A 20,802-nucleotide genomic window follows, 5' to 3' on the forward strand; every position below is an offset into this window, starting at 1 on the left:
GAAATGAGCTACTTCCCATCTCAGCATGGTGCTGAGTTCCCTGTAGAAGAGACACTTCCCATGGCCATTGTAGAAGATGATTCCTACATTGGATGGGATGTTAGACAGTATATTAAATAGCTTCCAATTCTAAAAGTCAAGTTTTAAAAAGCTGGATTTAAAGTAAAAAGTCCAGTGTCACATGCGACTTGGCTAAGACTAAGCCACCATGTGCCCTGCCTACTTCGGAGTTTTCTCTAAGAATCAAATGGGAATTAAAATAAGTATAAACCACAAACATGTGTAGAATTTCTGTTATTATTACTAATAGTTATTATTGGAATTCTTATGTTAATTGTTATTACCTGGGCAGTGATTGCTTTGTCCAAATCATCACGTTTCTTCATCAAGGCCTCCAGACTGTCTAAGGAACCCTTATCATCTGACCTTAGGTAATTCTCACGTACCACCATCCAGCTCTCAGCCTGATCACAGTTCCCTCGGAAAAACTATGGGGAATAAAGTTGAATGTATATGATATATTCATTCCAGGTGGACAGAGGAAATTATCTCCCCAGTCTCCTGTGATATTGATATAAGGGACCCTGTAAGGGGTGCCAATATTCTTCCAAGAAACATTCATACCATAAATCTTAGCTATACTGGACCTTTTACTCTTCCCTGAAAACATGTTTTATGTTCTCATATAAGCTATACTCCATTCTTGGGGTACTATTTCCCATATCCTATACATAAGTACTGGCTGGTTATTTCTTTCAGACTCTAATAAACTCTGGTATTTTTCAGGGTAGCCTGTGACACTCTCACTCCCTTCCCTCAAAAGCATTAATCACTCCGTCTGCCATAATCTCAAAACACTCATACATTTTATCAGTAATTATCTTACTGTATGAGAATGATCTGCCTACATGTCTAATTTCATTACTTTTAGAAAAGAGACACTATCTTACTAATCTTTGTGTTCCCAGGGCCCTGCACACAGTAGGTTTTCAATAAAACTCAATCAATCAAACCCTCAATCAATCAATAAAGTATAATCACCCAATTTTACGCCCCCCATGCCCTGGGACTGACCCCCATTTTGTTTGTTTTTTTAACAGGAATAAGGAGTAAAGAACACCACAATGAACAGTCTACAGAACAGGAAATACAATGTCAGATAATCAAGAGATGCCCTTATGCTTTCAGCATGGAAGTCCAGTGAAATAAGCACATGTATTAACCATGTAAAATTACATAGATGGAACAGACTGCAGCTAATCCTGCCTAATGATTGGGAATTTGCAGTACCTGCAATTCCAGACACTGATCTAGCATCTTCTTGCGTTGTTCCCAAGCTTTCTCCAACTCATCTCTCTCTAGTTTGACAGCTTGAAGCTTTTCTTCAATTTCAGGGCTGGCACGGTGCCCACTGCTTATAAGATCTGTACCGAAGTCTTCTAAGGCTTGGAAGGTGGGAGCCTCGGCCTCCATTTCAGCAAGATGCTCCTGTGGCAAAAAGGGGGCAGAGACTGGTGAGGCCAGTGACATCTCACCAAAGTTGTAAAATGAGGGAAGGTCGTGAGGTCATGTGATCAGGCACTACGGCTTTTGTAACCATACCTGGTGTCGCTCTATCATGATCTCTGTGCCAGTTAAATCCTCAGCTAGCTCCTGGGATGATACCATGCCACCAATGCCACTGAGCCAATTCTGTTGGTCCCTAGAGAAAGAGACATATTGAGATTGACAAGAGAACCTTGTAACTTGCTATAGAACTGTCTGTCCTTGGGCTTTTTCTCCTCTAGAAAACATTTCCATATCAGTATTTTCTATCAGGTTTATATACTTCACACATTTTAGATTTGTTGTTTTCACTTTATAACTTAATAATAGCATTCCCTTGCATTTGAAATTTTCTTCACTTATTATCTCTTTTGATTCTTGCAATAATTTTGTGTAGAATTCTGAGAATTCTTTTTTTTTCCATTTTGGATATGAAGAAGTTGGCCTAGAGAATGTAAGCAATTTGCCCATGTGCTAAAACTAAAAGCAGACATCTGGAGTAGAACCCAGACACTGGAATCCTGGACTGGTACATATTCCATTACTGCTAACAAGTCCTGTTCCTTTAAAGTGGATAGATCTTGGGTTTAAAGATCTATTTTAGTATAGAATCTCAGGGAAGGCATGTCTTTCTTCTTACTTTTATTCCCAATAGAATCCAGTACATGTTTCTGTCCAACACATACACACACATAGCACCTCCACCCCCTACTCCTGTGCTATTGACTAAATCAGGGCCATTTCCCACTCTTTTAGCAGTCAAGAAATTAGACAAGGAGAGCTCAAGTCCATCTGCTCCAGATGGTAAATGTCAAATAATAATGCATTGACTTAAAAAATTATATATGATGGTCAGATTAAGCATCTCATGAAGAATGCCCTTGCTCTTGTTTGCTAAATAGTAATCAGTAGCTTTAGGGCAGAATGGTCTCTTCTTTTGTAAACTTATTTATTCACTTATTTAAACAACTGAGTTTTATTGGGTGTTTACTAAGCACCAAACATTGTGAAAGAGATATATTTGTGCCTTCCAGGAGCTCACACTTTATACTGAAAGAAGAACAAAAAAAGCAAACAAAACATAGACACTAATACATATTTTTAAAAAGTACTAAAAAGCAAGACTGTCCTAAAGAGATAAAATAAGGTGTTAGAGTTGCTCTGAGGGTGGGGATATTGCTTTTGAAATATTGAAAAGTAAGACTTCATAAAGAGAAAGAGGCGGCATTTAACTTGGAATCTGAATTACAGGTAGAACCTATATATACAGAGATATATGAGCATATATATGATTTGGGAGAATGAGTATGGATGCTATTTATTTATACTGTATGAAAAACTATAGCTTTCCAGAGACCCTGAATTGGGGAGGGTGTTACCAAGGGCAACTGCAATCATTTGCCAAAGTTGCCCCCTTTTTTCTTCAAAAGTGTTACATTGCAAACTACTACTTCCTGAACCTTCAATTCTAAATGATCCTCTCAGCAGACTGATATGATGGGGCAGGATGTGAGAACTGTTCCACAGATAAAGTGCATATTTGCTAAAACATGATAATGTCTAAAGTCTTTAGCAAGGCAGTGAAACTTCTCCAGGACTTGATTTTAACATTTCTGAGTTTATCTCTTGCTAGTTCTCCTTACCCCTGTGACATACAAAACCCAGGCTCTAGCTGTCCCTACATCATGGGTATTCTGTACCTTTCTTATTCTCACACTTTTGTTTGCATAGTTCCATCTATTTGTTAGGATGTGTGTTTTGGGCTGTATTATGTTCTACCATGGTTATCTGTATTCTTCTTTGCTTCTCCAGTAGAATAACCCCCCCTATATCCTGTAATTCCTGATATAACACCTTATATATAATATAAACTCTATAGAAACTTACTTAATTGGTATAGATAACCACACATTCCTTCAAACTGAAATATTTCAGTTTGAAGGAATTGGCTTGAGATACTGAAAATGAGAATTTTGTGCCTTACTGGAGGTACAGTCTGGGCCTAGAGGCACACTCCAAACCCAGCAGTGAAGAGCACCTGTACCTAGACTGCTCCTAGATGCTCTGCTCATGGGCCAGACTTGGAAATTGCCCACACCACCTGGTGGAAGTCTGCCTCTGGAGCTTTACCTGGCCTGGCTGAGGAACAGGAAGAATTTTAGGTCCTCCTGTAGGTTCTCCTTACGTTCCTCCGTAAGCCCCAGCAGGTCATTCCAGGCCTCATTCAGCTCCAGTCGCTGCCTCTGTAGGTCATCGGTGGCATCTGGGTGGGACTCACTGAGCCGATCTGCTGTCTCCCCCAATACTGCCACCTAGGAAGTCAAGAGCTCTGATAATCAGCCTGGAGTAACACCTGAATCTTAGGAAAGGAAGAGTTCCAAGCCCCGGTGGTGCTCCTTCCTCAAATAGACTTCAATGAGGTACAAGAACACCTTGCTACTTTATAAAATATTGTACATTTAAGAATAAACCTTTGTAAAAATAAATAAACAAACAAACAAATAAATATATAACAAGGCTATCAGGCAGGGTGATTGACTCAGTTGGTGGCAAATGTCTAAATTTTAATGTGAAAATCTATTCAATGTAGACATTTTCTGTGCTTCTTTTTGCTTTATATGATAATGCAAGTTCTATGATGTCTCTGATTTTTCCAGAGTGTATTTGGCAAGCTCTAGAGATTATTTTTTGGTCAGAGTAGGATTAAGCTCCTTCAATCCCTTGCTAAGGAAACTCTGTACCATACTCAGGCATAGATCTGGCCATTTCCTATTTATCTTAGGCTGCTGACCTCCAACTAACTTCTGTAAGTTCTGGCCTATTGGAACTCACTAAAGAGGTACTTAGATAGTAGGAAGTTCATTTACAATATATTTTCCCTCAATGTAATTTGGTGCAGCCACTGTGGAAAACAGTATGGAGGTTCCTCAGAAAACTAAAAATAAGTTTTTAAGAAGAATTCTAAGAATTCTAAGAATTACCCTATGATCCAGCAATCCCACTCCTGGGCATATATCCAGACAAAACTATAATTCAAAAGATACATGCACCCCTATGTTCATAGCAGCACCATTTACAATAGACAAGACATAGAAGCAAACTAAATGTCCATCGACAGATGAATGGATAAAGAAGATGTGGTATATATACAAAGGAATATTACTCAGCCATAAAAAGGAATGAAATAATGCCCTTTGCAGCAACATGGATGCAACTAGATATTATCATACTAAGTGAAGTAAGTCAGAAATAGAAAGACAAATACCATATGATATCACTTATATGTGGAATCTAAAATATAACACAAATGAAACTACCTATGAAACAGAAACAGAATCACGGACGTAGAGAACAGACTGGTGGTTGCCAAGGGGGAGGGGGTTGGGGGAGGAATGGAGTGGGAGGTTGGGGTTAGCAGATGCAAGCTTTTCTATATAGAATGGATAAACAATAAGGTCCTACTGTATAGCCCAGAGAACTATATTCAATATCCTATGATAAACCATAATAGAAAAGAATATAAAGAAAGAATGTATATATATATATGTATAACTGAATCACTTTGCTGTACAGCAGTAATTAACACAACATTGTAAATCAACTATAATTTTTAAAAATTTAAAAAGTTTTCCCTCCATGTGAATGGTCCTGGGGCATGTCCTCTTAGTGGACTTGCCTTAGGGACAAGGTAAAAGTACAAGTATGCAGTAGGATAAAGAGAACTATAAGAATAAGAGACTGGACAATAAAACCAAAGAAAAGGACATTAATAGGTATAAATATGAAGATGAATGTGTTGGAAATGCTTAAAAGCACGTCTCACCTTTTCCTCCAGGGGTATGAGGTCCCTCTCAAAGCCCTCATGCTGTCGCTGAAGGGCTTGAACACTGAACAAGTCTGAGCCAGGGTCAGCAGCACTGAGGGTCTGGCACTTCTTCTCAATCTGTTCCTTGGTGTCATCTGCTTCTCTGGTACATGAGAGTGAAGAGTTTAAGAATAATAGGCATACTAGAGGCAGACTAGCTGAGTTCATAAAGAAGTCATCACGACCACCATCATCATCCTTTTTAATGTGTTAGAACTTAGGTGCATTTAATCTTTACAACAACTACTTGAGGCCTAGTTACTATTACCAGTCCCATTTCACATATGAGAAAACTAAAGCTTAAGAGGCTAAGCAGAAAAAAAAAAAAGAAAGAAATTGACTATTTTTTCAAGGTTATACTACTGCCAAATGGTGGAGCCTAACTTTCAACCAGGTAGCCTGATGGAAAAGCTCCATGCTTAACTGTTACGTTTCATGATTTTCCAACTTAAGCCATTCTAAAAAAGACCTGTCTGCATTTCAGTTTTCCCTTCTCTGAATATTCAAAAATACATTTATACACAGTAAACGTGTTTGGTTTTCATTAGGCTTGTTCATTCATTTGTTTGCTTACTTAGTTGTGTGTGTTTCTTAGTATAGACACAGATTTGGAAATCAGACATAAAAAATTGTTGAATCAACAGTTGAAGTCAATATGATGTTTCTTGCCCTCTACTGTCTACTTCTAGTTCAGAAATGTAATTACTTAAACCTCTTGTTTCAACTTCAATTTTCATTCACTATCATGAAAACATATAAAGACTGCTAATTATGTATGTACCAGGGCCCAAGCCTAGGTACTAGAAAATTGAAGTTGGTTGTCTGGGAGTAGCCTATGTGTCAAGTGAGCAATCTACTACTGAAGTGCCTGATTTCTGATTTTCTCCAGGAAGAAGGGTTAAATTTATAGCTATGGATCTACTATACTAAGTAGAATTGGAAGTTCTTGAGTAGGTTCTAGAGTAGCACTGCTTTTCAGTTAAAATTCTTACCTGTGAAACATTTGGACAGCATGGGCACTGCCCAACAGCTGGCGCTGTTCCTCTGCCAGCCTCTGCAAGGACCCCCAGCGGGCATTCAACTCCTGAAAGAGGCAAACACAGACTTTAGTTAGGGAGCTAACTCAGACAGTTCAGTGGTGTCTAAAGACTAGATGGTTGTGGTTAAAACTTCCAAAACTGTGTTGAATAATAGTGGTGAGAGTGGGCAACCTTGTCTGTTCCTGATCTTAGTGGAAACGGTTTCACTTTTTCACCATTGAGGATGATGTTGGCTGTGGGTTTGTTATATATGGCCTTTATTATGTTGAGGAAGGTTCCCTCTATGCCTACTTTCTGAAGGGTTTTTATCATAAAGGGTGTTGAATTTTGTCGAAAGTTTTCTCTGCATCTATTGAGATGATCATATGGTTTTTCTCCTTCAATTTGTTAATATGATGTATCACGTTGATTGATTTGCATATATTAAAGAATCCTTGCATTCCTGGGATAAATCCCACTTGATCATAGTGTATGATCCTTTTAATGTGCTGTTGGATTCTGTTTGCTAGTATTTTGTTGAAGACTTTTGCATCTATGTCCATCAGTGATATTGGCCTGTAGTTTTCTTTCTTTGTGACATCTTTGTCTGATTTTGGTATCAGAGTGATGGCGGCTCCGTAGAATGAGTTTGGGAGTGTTCCTCCTTCTGCTATATTTTGGAAGAGTTTCAGAAGGATAGGTGTTAGCTCTTCTCTAAATGTTTGATAGAATTTGCCTGTGAAGCCATCTGGTCCTGGGCTTTTGTTTGTTGGAAGATTTTTAATCACAGTTTCAATTTCAGTGCTTGTGATTGGTCTGTTCATATTTGCTATTTCTTCCTGGTTCAGTCTCAGAAGGTTGTGCATTTCTAAGAATTTGTCCATTTTTTCTAGGTTGTCCATTTTATTGACATAGAGTTGCTTGTAGTAATCTCTCATGATCGTTTGTATTTCTGCAGTGTCAGCTGTGACTTCTCCTTTTTCATTTCTAATTCTATTGATTTGAGTCTTCTCCCTTTTTCTCTTGATGAGTCTGGCTAATGGTTTATCAACTTTGTTTATCTTCTCAAAGAACCAGCTTTTAGTTTTATTGATCTTTTCTATAATTTCCTTCATTTTTTTTTCATTTATTTCTGATCTGATCTTTATGATTTTTTTCCTTCTGCTAACTTTGTTTTTTTTTTTTTTTTTTCATTCGCTAATTGCTTTAGGTGTAAGGTTAGGTTGTTTATTTGAGATGTTTCTTGTTTCTTAAGGTAGGATTGTATTGCTATAAACTTCCCTCTTAGAATTGCTTTTGCTGCATCCCATAGGTTTTGGGTCATTGTGTTTTCATTGTCATTTGTTTCTAGGTATTTTTTGATTTCCTCTTTAGCCACAGCAATCAGAGAAGAAAAAGAAATAAAAGGAATCCAAATCGGAAAAGAAGAAGTAAAGCTGTCACTGTTTGCAGATGACATGATACTATACGTAGAGAATCTAAAGATGCTACCAGAAAACTACTAGAGCTAATCAATGAATTTGGCAAAGTAGCAGGATACAAAATTAATGTACAGAAATATCTTGCATTCCTATACATTAATGATGAAAAATCTGAAAGTGAAATTAAGAAAACACTCTCATTTACCATTGCAACAAAAATAATAAAATATCTAGGAATAAACCTACCTAAGGAGACAAGAGACCTGTATGGAGAAAATTATAAGACACTGCTGAAAGAAATTAAAGATGATACAAACAGATGGAGAGATAGACCATGTTATTGGATTGGAAGAATCAACATTGTGAAAATGACTATACTACCCAGAGCAATCTACAGATTCAATGCAATCATTATCAAACTACCACTGCTATTTTTCACAGAACTAGAACCAAAAATTTCACAATTTTTATGGAAACACAACAGACCCTGAATAGCCGAAGCAATCTTGAGGAAGAAAAATGGAGCTGGAGGAATCAGGCTCCCTGACTTCAGACTATACTACAAAGCTACAGTAATCAAGACAGGATGGTACTGGCACACACAGAAATATAGACCAATGGAAAAGGATAGAAAGTCCAGAGATAAACCCATGCACATATGGTCACCTTATCTTTGATAAAGGAGGCAAGAATATACAGTGGAGAAAAGACAGCCTCTGCAATAAGTGATGCTGGGAAAACTGGACAGCTACATGTAAAAGAATGAATTTAGAACACTCCCTAACACCATACACAAAAGTAAACTCAAAATGGATTAAAGACCTAAATGTAAGGCCAGACAACATCAAACTCTTAGAGGAAAACATAGGCAGAACACTCTATGACAAAAAATCACAGCAAGATCCTTTTTGACACACCTCCTAGAGAAATGGAAATAAAAACAAATGGGACCTAATGAAACGTCAAAGCTTTTGCACAACAAAGGAAACCATAAAGAAGACGAAAAGACAACCCTCAGAATGGGAGAAAATATTTGCAAATGAAGCAACTGACCAAGGATTAATCTCGAAAATTTACAAGCAGCTCATGCAGCTCCTATCAAAAAAAAAACAAACAACCCAATCCAAAAATGGGCAGAAGACGTAAATAGACATTTCTCCAAAGAAGATATACAGATTGCCTACAGATACATGAAAGAATGCTCAACATCATTAATCATTAGAGAAATGCAAATCAAAACTACAATGAGGTATCACCTCACACCGTCAGAATGGCTTTCATCAAAAAATCTAGAAACAATAAATGCTGGGGAGGGTGTGGAGAAAAGGGAATCCTCTTGCACTGTTGGTGGGAATGTAAATTGATACAGCCACTATGAAGAACAGTATGGAGGTTCCTTAAAAAACTAAAAATAGATCTATCATATGTCCCAGCAATCCCAGTATTGGGCATGTACCCTGAGAAAACCATAATTCATGTACCAAAATGTTCATTGCAGCTCTATTTACAATAGCCAGGACATGGAAGCAACCTAAGTGTCCATCAACAGATGAATGGATAAAGAAGATGTGGCTTATACTTCAATAAAGATGTTAAAAAAAAAAAAAAAGAAGAAGATGTGGCAATGGAATTGAACAATGGAATATTACTCAGCCATAAAGAGGAACGAAACTGAGTTATTTGTAGTGAGGTGGATGGACCTAGAGACTGTCATACAGAGTGAAGTAAGTCAGAAAGAGAAAAACGAATACTGTATGCTAACACATATATATGAAAAAAAAAAAAAAAAAAAGTGGTCATGAAGAGCCTAGGAGCAAGACAGGACTAAAGATGCAGACCTAATAGAGAATGGACTTGAGCATATGGGGAAGGGGAAGGGTAAGCTGGGACAAAGTGAGAGAGTGGCATGGACATATATACATTACCAAATGTAAAAGAGATAACTAGTGGGAAGCAGCCGCATAGCACAGGGAGATCAGCTCGGTGCTTTGTGACCACCTAGAGGGGAGGGATAGGGAGGGTGGGAGGGAGGGAGATGCAAGAGGGAAGAGATATGGGGACATATGTATATGTATAACTGATTCACTTTGTTATAAAGCAGAAACTAACACACAATTGTAAAGCAATTATAACCCAGTAAAGATGTTAAAAAAAAAAAAAAAAAAAAGACCAGATGGGGCTTAAACCCTGGTTGTTTTCATGTTACCTCCTTTAGAAAATACACAAGTTTCTTTCTTTCTTGGATAGCTTGAACTTGGGTCTCAACTATGCCAATGTAGTTAAGAAAGGAATTAGTTTTCTTCTGAAACTGATGTTCTAGGGTGGAACAATCCACCTTAGAGCAGCAATTGATGTTGGCTGCCACAGAGATACATTACAACCTCTAAAAAATGAGTGGAAAGTGTTGCCTTGGTAGTTGCCTTTCTCTATGAGAAATATAATACCGCTCTGTGTCTTGAAATTACTAAACCAGGTAGCCTCTTAGAACCTTATTTTACTGTAGAGAGTAAGCAAATTGTTCCTATGCACTTTCCTTCTCACTCTTACCCCAGGTCAATCACCACAAAAGGAGGCAGAGAATTCATCCTCACTGGTTTATGACAACTCAGAGAACTGGACTAGACATTCTATTAATTCATTACATCTTTTATGGAACCACAAGTCCAAATCTGAGTCAGGTCTAGAATGCCTTCTCCCCTATCTCTACTACCTATATTCTTCTTTCATCAGATTTTATCAGAGTATCTCTTCCAGTAAACTTTATTGATTAACCACTTCCCACTGTCATAGCTCCTTTATCTGCATTTTCTTTGTATTCATGCATTTGATCACTGAACTTCTTGTGGCGATGGGGGTGTGTGTGGCAATTTATAGATTTCAGATCAGTTAAAATGGATACATGTCTGGACTATCTGAACTATTTCCTTTGACCTTTCCTGTAGCTAGCTCCATACTGCCATTACCTTCTGCATGTTCTAGTTGATCTTCAGAATATGAAATTAAGTATTTTTAAATGAAATGAAGATTCCCCAAACCTGGTAGTGAGAAGAAATAAGGAGCCATAGTTACCTGCTGTATTTGAGCTCCTTCTGGTGTCAGAAGCTCTTCAAATTGAAGATCATCAGCCACCTTGTTGATATCCCTCAGCCGAGGCTCATTGGTCTTCAAATCCTAGGTGGGAAAATGTATCCAAAGCAGTATAAATCCCCTTATCAAGAATCTTTCATACTTACCTGCTCACCTTTGCCCCGACTTGGCTACAGGTTAAAACATATTGCTAACCACATTTGCAGAACACAGCAAACTGCCTTCCTCCAATGTGCCACAAAGAAGAGTACCTTTAAACTCCCTGATACCCAGCGGCAATCAAAAACGTGACAAGAGAGCTGTTATTTATATGGATTATGGAGCACATTAATTTTCCTAGATTTCTCCCTGGATTAAATTATACCATCAAAGGGGTCTATACCTGAGCCACGTAATGTTCTTTGCTACCAATACAAATTCCTCCACCTTTTGTAGAATTTCATTGTCTGAGTTGCAATTTGCTTATATTAAGATATGTTGTAACAGCTCTAGGGAACTCAACACCATGTCTATGGTGATGACATTGTTTATTTCACTATGCAATGGCCTTTTAATGAGTTTTCTCATGGAAGTCTCATTCTTGGTATTCTGTTATTAATTGTACCCTCTTTTTTTCCCCTTCCCTTTCTTTCACTTCTCTCTCTCTCCATATGTATATATATGTACTTTATCTTTATCTATCTCTCTATCTAATCTATCTATCTATCGATCGATCCATAGCTTTGTATAGCTTTGAGTTCCATGTGTAAGGAAAGTATCATATGGAAAAGAAAGGAGGAAGTAGTTTATACTAATTGCTAGTTAAAATAATAGAATGGATCTGAGAGAATAAAGGAGAATGGAAAGCTTTTAGGTAGGCAGAAAATTAGAAATTTTCTGGTTGTAAAGTCAGGTTGTTCTTCCCACCTTTCCATCCAAACTTCTGATCCATAATTAGACCTTGCAAGAGTCTCACAACACCCCATCTCAACCTGGGCAGCAGGAACACAAGACAGTATAGGACAAGTTGTGAAGATTCTGGGAGACCAGCACTTCCAGTAGGATGTGGGAATGGCAGGAACTGCAGGCTGCAAGGTCACGGTGACTAGTTTCCTCTGCATTTTCCTTCCACTTGTAATATCCAGAGAAATATTTGAAATGTGGAAGTCTCAGTAGTTTTGGGGAGGATATTTAGCAAATATGAAATTAAGGAGTTACTGAGGAGGAGATATGGGGTAAAAGGAAATGATGATAACCCTCATAAAGCCATCTAGAGGTGTTGGTTCCTCTTTCTCACCATTTGGAACTCATCAAACTTTTTCTGCAGCTCCCAAACATCATCTAATTCCACCCCGCTGTTTTCTGCCTTTTTTTCTCGGATCCAGTCCAACATGTCTCCTGCCTCATAGGCCAGCAAAAACTCATTGTAACGTTGCAATAGACGACGTCTGCGTTCTTCTGCCCGATCCAGGAGAGAAAGGTACCTGGGTGAAGAAACAAAGAGAATGGGAAATGTGGAATAAGAGATGGAGAAAACACAGAAGAGTAGAGGCAGGGTGAGAAAGGGAGAGAATGAAAGGGACAAAAATGAGAGGGAGGAAAAAATCAAAAGAAAACAGTAAAGAGAAGAGGAAATAAAGATGGAAGGAAAATAGCATTGAGAACAGAGAGACAAAAGTGTTGCATTTAAAAACAATAAAAATGTCAATGTTCCAACAGTATGACTGGCAATACGCCTTCCTCATTCTATAAAAGTGAAAATCTCACATTCCTATTGACAACTGGATAGTAAAGTTCACACGGAAGTCAGAAAACCTTTTGATAACCTTGAAAGAGTGAAAGAGTGCCAGGCAGGGAGTCAGAATACGTGACCCTAATATGTGTCTGACCTCTGGCACTTGACTTAATGGTTCTGGGGTTCCGTTTCCTCATTTAAAAAGTAAAGGGTTTGAATACCTTAAGTTTACTTTCAGCTCTTAAAATCTGTGAATTTGCAAAGCATCCTTAATCTAACAGATATAGAATCATAAGACATGTTTTTGACCAATCTGAAATGTTTGGCCAAAGACTGTTCTGTTCTCCAGCCTTCAGAACTTACTGGTTCTCAATCTGTTCCTGACGCTGGGTGATGTTGCCTGGCTCTTCTCGCCTCCGTTGCGGGAGCATAGGAAACTCATCACGGGCAAGTTTCCTGACGTAGACAGCTGGCACAAAGCCTTGGTGATCATCAGTTTCCACTTTCCACCAGTCCTAAAGGGAGAGAAAATCCCCACTTCTTCCTTAGTTCTTGGAAAAGTCACATATAGGAGAAGTTTTAACCCTCATAACTAAGTCTCTAGGCAAAGGGACAGGCTGATGGCCAGATGAAGCAAACCATTGCTTATGGGTAGCATATAATTTTTATATATTACAAAGAAGATACATCAGAAGTTGCAGGAATTGCAGAGATAAGCCTCTGAAGTCAAGGAATCTGATATTTGATGTTAGATCCTTAACTGTGATGAGGTTTTCGAAAACTGACAGCCATTCTCTTCATGATGGGGCATTTTGTCCACTAGGAATTCACAAAAAACCCATAGGGCCAGAATCGAACTGGGCTTTTTGTGGGTGAAGCACCTGTGTATGACAATATTGTATAATAACTTCTCACCATCCCTCTCCCAGAGCCCCTAAATAGTGTGTGTTGCCCTGAAATTCACCTATGGGAATGCTTTATGCTTAAGTATGACCTTGATCTCCACAGGAGGGTTGCTATACTAACTGCTCTGGAGTTAACATCCTCAGAGAATAATGTGGTGAAATGAAGAAGACTAAGCAAAGAGAAAAGAGGACTGGAACACAGCTTATCTGATAATAAAAATCTTGCTTCTCTAAAAAAATTACTTGCCCTCAGAGTAACAAATCCCAAGCTCTCTTTTTTTCTTCTCAATCATTTTTGGAGATTAATGAAGCATTAGAATATAAAAATATTTCTCGTGCTCTTATGAGAAATATATTTAAAATCCTAGACAATACTTTGTCAGCATTCTCACAGTCATAAGGGCTAAAGAAAATCTAAGTTGACAAAAGACTTCTCCTTGACCAGGCTCCTCTTAACCCCAGCCATTTTTGTTCCATTACTAGGAACAATGGGTCAGAAGAGGAGCAAGGAAAGATGAGAAGAAAGAGGCAGTTTAATCCTGTAAACATATTACAGAATTGTCACTCATGGCTTACATGTCTTTGGGCTAGTTACTTAAGCTTTTTGAGTCCTCACTTTGTTAACTGTAAAATTGGTATTATAATCTCAAAAGATATGTACAGGATCCTACACAGCATCTGGAGGAATGATACTGCTCAATAAATTATGGTTATTTAAGAGAGAGAGAAATAGAAAAATATTGGCTGGTTAAAATATGGGTATCTGGCAGGGTTGGGAGAGTCGACTGCAAGAGCCACCCTGTTGATGGGGAGAAAGGTAGAAGGGAAAGTCACCTTGTTGATGGAACTGAGCAGTGTTAAGATATCATCTTTCTTCATGGTGACTTCTCGGGGGCTGCGGGCCTGGAAGTCATATAAGGCCACAACCCTCTCTTCTCGAGCAGCTTCCTCCACTGGTGCAGCCTGTTGTTGCTGAACAAAAACAGTAAGCAGAAAAAGCCAGTCACCCATAGGAAAGATTTCCCTGTACAGCCTACCCATGGTGGGCCATCCCTGCACCTTACAGGAGAGAGGAGCCCCTGGCTGAAATCTCTTACATGGCTGCCAGTAACAGAGCTACTGCAATATGCCATCTTCAGAGATATCGTTCCATCCTAACACTTCTCAGGGGACAGGCGGGCTGGGAAATATGAACACAGAGTGAGCAAGTAAGAATGTAAGTTTTCAAAAACATATTAAATGCTCTAAACCACCAGTTCTTAAGCAGACAATAAAGGATTGTATGCATCCGTGTTCCAGAAAATTGTTTGAGAAAGTGAAAGACCCACTATCTCTCATCACCTTCTCCATTCCCATTGGAGCTGAAGATGTACTTCCCCTTACATATCCCTCTGATTTTGTATCCTTCAAGTACTGTTTCCTCATAACTTACAATTCATAAATCCATCTGTTTTTGTGTAGGCACCCACTGTGCAGAGCTTGAGGAAGGCACAACACCAAAGCTCTCTAAATATATATTGACTTGACATAGTGAGTCTATGTCTCTTCTACTCCCAGTGTATGGATTCAGAGCCCCTCATAAGACAGAATTCCTTGAATGTCAGAAGTGTACCTCTGTTGCTTCCACTATACCATGAGATACCCATATCATTTAGTTGATTCCAGCTCCCATCACTCTTCAAGACATTTATTTTCACCTTGCAGTCTAGCCATTCTCACATTCTCAATCCTTTGCATTTCCCATTTCTCAAATACACTTGATTATTTTGTGCTTCAGTGCATTTGCTCTCATACCTTATTCACTAGAAGAGCCCTTCTTCTCATTATCTGCATAGTAAACTACCCTTAAAAAAAATAAACTGGCTTGCCTCAGCTATGAAGGTTTTCCTATCTTCCAGCACTCTTATTTCAAGAGAATGAAAGACTCCTTTCTTTGAGATTCTTTTCCCTGTTCATATATCTATTATATGCAATTATTTGTTAAAATTTATGACCTAATAGACTGTAATTTTCCTTCAAGTCAGGATTATTTTTTATTCATGCTTGCACATGGTAGACATTTAATAAGTGTCAGTATATAAAAAAAAAAACCTAAGAAAGGGAGGAAATAAATCAAGAGGGAATATAAGAGGAGAGATGCAAATAAAAGAAGTAAGAAAAGAAGGAGAATGAAAATATAAAATGAAAAAGGAAAGCAAAAAAATAATATACCAGTGAGTAAATGATAATACTTACTGAGAAATTCTTATAAACTAAATCTCTGTAGGTGCTACAAAGATGCTACAGTGCCTGCCTAAAGATCACAGGGCTATTTTCTATTGCAGTTGCTTCCTGGACTATGTAAAGTAAAAACTGGTAACAAAGAGAATCTCCTAATTAATTCCTTTTACTCTGTGGTGGAGAATGTGATTCTTGTCATACCTAAGTCCTTCTTACCTGACAGGCTTCTGCCTGATCCCGAAGAGCTTGCATACTGTTTCCAAAAGCCTTCAGATCCACCAGAAAGGCCTCATGCTTCTTTAGAAAAGCCTGAATTTGTTGATGGGAAGATCATCAGAAGCAAATACAGGAAGAACACTAAGCATCCCTGGGGAGGGTTTCAACTATTGTTTTGTGTTATACTTATTGTCCTAATTCCTGGTACGAGACACTCTCCACCTATAATAAATTTTTTAACTCTAAATTTGCAAGTATCAAGAAAATAAGAGTTAAATGAACAACAATATCAATATATTTGCTTTAGTCAAAATAAAGTCAAATTGCAAGTGTTTTCTCAATGCATATCACAGCTGAAAAAGGATACTACTGAAAACATTGCTTTGTAGGATTAAATATTGGCATAAGTTTAGATGCCCATGTCAAGTATTTCTAGTGCATAGGGTTTGTGAAATACTATACTGGCTGACCATAGGACAATGAGCAAAACAAAGAAATGGATATAAAGGGTAATTATGACCTTTCAAGTTCTTCTTGCCCCAACGTGTCTGCCTGACTTTATTACAATAAAGTAATTAAGTATATGTTAAAACTATGGTTGGTTTGTGAAATCCCAAGCTCAGTCTGGGAAATTTAGGATGGGACCAAGACAGGCATAGATGTCTGGTCATGCCTTTTTGGGCTTAGATAATCTCTAAGAAATATGGATCTCTGTGGGGTTAGGAAAACGTGGTGTATCTTTTGTGATTTCTGTTAAATCAGGTTATCCCAGCAGATGAAAGCCAAAGGTTATCACTCTGGAAACTCCAAAAAATCTGAGAAAACCTGCAGTTGTCACACAATCTAATCAGGTACTAATTTGGTACTAATTTGGTGAGTATTAGACAATATCCTTCCCTGTGCCCACCTTACCCCAGCTGCTTCTTCATCAGCCCCATAGTTAGTGTTGTCTACTATAGGTTCCTTCTCTCTAATCCATGCTTCTGCTTCATGCAGGTCAGCTAGGTATTGCTGGAACTGGACATTGGCTTCAAGATCATTCTGCCGTCTAGCAGCTCGAGCCTGGAGAGATTCCATATTCTCATTCAAACTCTTGACCCTAGAGGCCACATCTTCTGCAGCAAAGTGTCCTATGGAGTAGTTATAGAAAAGGAGAGTTTTACCCTCATTAATGTCCATTATACTTTAATCCTTTTGGTGACCTGGGAGAGAGAAAGGGAGCCATGAGAATGATGCTGCATGTAGTCAATGTGACATTTCACCTAAGTTCCTGGGAACTGGGATGTCATAAGTGAGATTAAGCATCAATAGATGCTAATGGGGGATAGGGTATATGTGTGGTGGTGAATTGGGTGGTACAATCTCTGATATACAGACTGAAAACAAAATACCTATGTGTGGGTACTGCTCAGAGTTCCAAAAACGTGTATTCTCTAGCTTAAGCAGAAAATTCAGCATATTTTCATTTCTTTTTTTTTTTTTTAAATATCAGTGAATTAAAATTCATTCTTAGGATTGTGTTAAGTATGTTTTTTAGAATTTGGTGAACACCTCCACAGATAAACCAAGAAGATACAGTGAAGTGTTGGCAAAAATCAACAAGCAGATTTTCATTTTTGCCCATAAAAGATTTATTACTACAGGAATTGTTCTCCCATCCTAAACAACTAGAAAACAAGACAGAGTGTAAGATACAATGATTTTCAGAAGATAGGCAGAGGAGTGTGACTCCTGAGAGAAGGGAAAGAAATGAGCTATGCCTTATGATTGCCACAGTTTATGCCTGGGGCAGTTTGTAGACTGCAGTGCTGGGAGGACTAGCCCAAATAGAACTAGCAATCACACCATGCTGAGGAGACAGAGATCAGAGTTGGGGGAAGACAAGACAGCTAGAGCTTGTGGAGCAGAGTACTGAGAAGGGTGCTGTACTGGGGATGGAGTTTTGGGGATACACAGAGAGGTCCCATGAAGTATGTGACTGATTACTCCTTTGCACGCATGTGTCAGGAAACTCTTCAAGGGTAAGGAAAAGAAGACTGGAAAGCAGTAGGCCAAAAAACTCCTAAGGTCATATAGAGTTGTGAATAATTAAAATTAGCTCCCACCAAAGTGAAAAGATATTATAATACATGAAGTAGTATCCTCAGAAGGGTTACACCTTAGTAGTGGACTAGTCTCTAAATTAGTTCCAGAATAAAAACTTCCCTGGAAGAACCATAAGAAAGCAGATCCAAGAAGCTCAACGATTGCAAAGCTAAAGAAACAAAGACCACTACACCAAGTTATATTGTAATCAAATTGGCGCAAATTGGTGAAAACCAGTGATAAAAGAGTCAGAGGAAAAAAGACATTACATACAAAAGAGCAAAGATAGTAATGAGAGCAGACTTCTCACCAGAAACTCAGCAAGTCAGAAGACAGTGCAGCAGCATCTTTAAAATGCTCAAAGAAAGACAATATCAGCCAAGAATTTTATATCCAGTGAAAATGTATTTCAAAAATGAAGGCAAAAGGAAGTCTTTTAGACCGAAACAAAAGCCCAGAGAATTTATTATTAGCAGGACTTCACTACAGGAAATGTTAGAGGAACTTCATGTAGAAGGAAAATTATACAGGTAAAAGTATCAACGTAGATAAAGAAATGAAGCCCTAAAATTGAAAAAAAACTTTTCATATATTTGGCACAGTGATGACAGGTCAATTCAATCTGAATCATACATACCTTCCTCTACCATTTTGTTCCCCCTCTCTGTTATCACTTGGATGCGTGGCTCATGGCTGGCAATATTAGCCTGGATGACTTGGTGTCTGTTCAGAAGATTCTTGGAGGAAATCAGGTCCTTGCCTAGAGATAAAAATAATTTCAAGGTCATTGTTATAGTGCACAGAATAATAAGAAGCTACTGTACTTCTTTTTAACTCTTGGACCTACAAGTTCTTCCCATTGAAGTTCATTAAGTGGGCTTCCTAAAATTTATGCTGTTTGTCTGAATTAACTCTGCTCAGCTTTGTTCTTCCCCTTGCCTCTTTGTACTAAGAAAATGCATTATTCTATAAAAGACAATGAATAAATCACTCTTCTCTTTGGATGACAGGTAGCAAGGCACATAACTCTTCAGCTCAAACTTCCAATAATTTCATGCAACCAATTTTCTTTCAACATGCTGTGGGATAAAAAGCAGGATCTTCCACTTGCTTATTTCTATGGATGCCAGAAAGTTATTAAGTCCTCTAAACTAAAAATAACTGTTTTGTACTTTTCTTTGTAAAGATTAGACAAAACCTACAAAAAGTGCCTCGCTCATTGGTTAACACTAACAAGCACATAATAAATACTATGTACTGTTAATTTCCTGCTTCTAAAGTCCCCAGTTCCAGCTGTCTACTTCATCCTCCCTGTCTCCCATCCACACTTCTACTCTCTTTCCTCCAAAATTTTCTTCCATATACTTCACACTAAATATCTCCAGAAACCCTCTATGCCCGTCTCTCCCTCAAAGAGATCTTTTCTCTTCTAGGATGTTTTCCCAGACAAGCCCCTCTGTTGTCTTATGGTCCAGCCTCTCATAGATGTACCCAATACATGTATATTAAGTTTGCATTATATTTATGTGCACTTTTTTTCTGTATTTCAATGCAAGTGTCCTGGCACTAACAATGGTGGACTGATAGATTCCAAAGGAAAGGAAATTATGTACTTTATCTGCTGCTTCACCCCTTTTATCCTTGTAATAGCTCATACATATCCTTGTGATAGCTCCCCTTATAAAAGGGAGCCACTGACAATATAAACAAAAACACTTGTGACCTCAAACGCTAACCATGACTGCTCAGCCAAGGACCTTGGCAATAACTTAACTTAGAGCAAGTAGCAAAAAGCTGGTCACTTTATCTCTTCCCAGAGGCCTTAAATTCATGGCATTCTTCATGTCTGGTTTTAGGAGGTAAACTTCTCAGTATGAATTATTAAAAAATCCTTTTTTTTTTTGGAAAGCAGGAAAAATTTTCAAGAGTCTAAGGGGAAAGACCTGAGGGCAAACTTTGCTACTGTATCCCAGATCTCTCAAACTATCTGCAGACCTTGGTCTTCTCCTTATGGTTCCGCCTGCTCGGGCTGTACGGCTGTACTAACCAAGGTAGGTGGAAGCTGCAGAAGGTTCAGTCTCTTGGATCCAGGCCTCCTCATCCTCTGTGTCTCTGCAGATCTGGTGCAGGAGGAGAAGGTCAACGAGCTTATTCTTCCGGTTGGCCAGTCGCTTTTGCAGGTCTTCAAACCGAGACACCAGGGACTCCTGCCTTGCCCGTATGTCCCCAGCATTGGGATGGCCTATTTCTTCAATATATGCTGCCAGGTCTGTGAGGGTGTCCACCTGGTCCTGAGGAAAAAATAACATCGGTGTCAGAAAATCCCATCATTCAGTAAAAAAGGATGAGAGTTGGGCATCTGGCATGGAGGGCAGGACGGGGGGTGGGTGGTGATGAGGAGAATCAGCTCTATATGTACTCATGTATAAACTTCTAATCAGTGAAATAGAGTGGGAAAGTTTGCTACACTAAGAACCAATTCTTCAAGCTAAAGGCTATTTATAAGAAAGTAGTTCTGAAACCACGTGTTAGAAAGGACAAAATATGTATAGAGTGTGCCAAAGAAATCAGGGAAACCAGAACTACAAATGCTTGCTTATTTGGGAGTAGTGATAAATTGAGGCCCCAAAGAAAACAGCAGGAGGCTTTTTCTATCTCAGTTCCCTTTCCAGCCTCTTTCTCACCCTTTAAAATGATCTGGAACTGTAAATAACAAGGAAATTTC

At 38.5% G+C, this 20,802-nt stretch overlaps 1 protein-coding gene across 1 annotated transcript in view; it reads right to left on the reverse strand.

The window, feature by feature from the left end:
* SPTA1 (spectrin alpha, erythrocytic 1) overlaps window positions 1-20,802 on the reverse strand; it is a 64,784-nt gene that overhangs the window by 22,653 nt on the left and 21,329 nt on the right. The window contains exons 16-29 of the mRNA XM_036865899.1: window positions 20,125-20,368; window positions 18,715-18,837; window positions 16,905-17,122; window positions 15,993-16,085; window positions 14,391-14,528; window positions 13,015-13,166; window positions 12,214-12,400; window positions 10,920-11,021; window positions 6,403-6,494; window positions 5,369-5,513; window positions 3,676-3,857; window positions 1,603-1,702; window positions 1,291-1,488; window positions 345-488 (exon numbers count right to left, since the gene is read on the reverse strand). Coding sequence (XP_036721794.1) covers window positions 345-488; window positions 1,291-1,488; window positions 1,603-1,702; window positions 3,676-3,857; window positions 5,369-5,513; window positions 6,403-6,494; window positions 10,920-11,021; window positions 12,214-12,400; window positions 13,015-13,166; window positions 14,391-14,528; window positions 15,993-16,085; window positions 16,905-17,122; window positions 18,715-18,837; window positions 20,125-20,368 — 2,118 coding nt within the window. The remainder of the gene's footprint in view (window positions 1-344; window positions 489-1,290; window positions 1,489-1,602; window positions 1,703-3,675; window positions 3,858-5,368; window positions 5,514-6,402; window positions 6,495-10,919; window positions 11,022-12,213; window positions 12,401-13,014; window positions 13,167-14,390; window positions 14,529-15,992; window positions 16,086-16,904; window positions 17,123-18,714; window positions 18,838-20,124; window positions 20,369-20,802) is intronic.

The sequence above is a fragment of the Balaenoptera musculus genome, chromosome 1, assembly GCF_009873245.2.
Source record: "Balaenoptera musculus isolate JJ_BM4_2016_0621 chromosome 1, mBalMus1.pri.v3, whole genome shotgun sequence".
Lineage (NCBI taxonomy): Eukaryota > Metazoa > Chordata > Mammalia > Artiodactyla > Balaenopteridae > Balaenoptera > Balaenoptera musculus.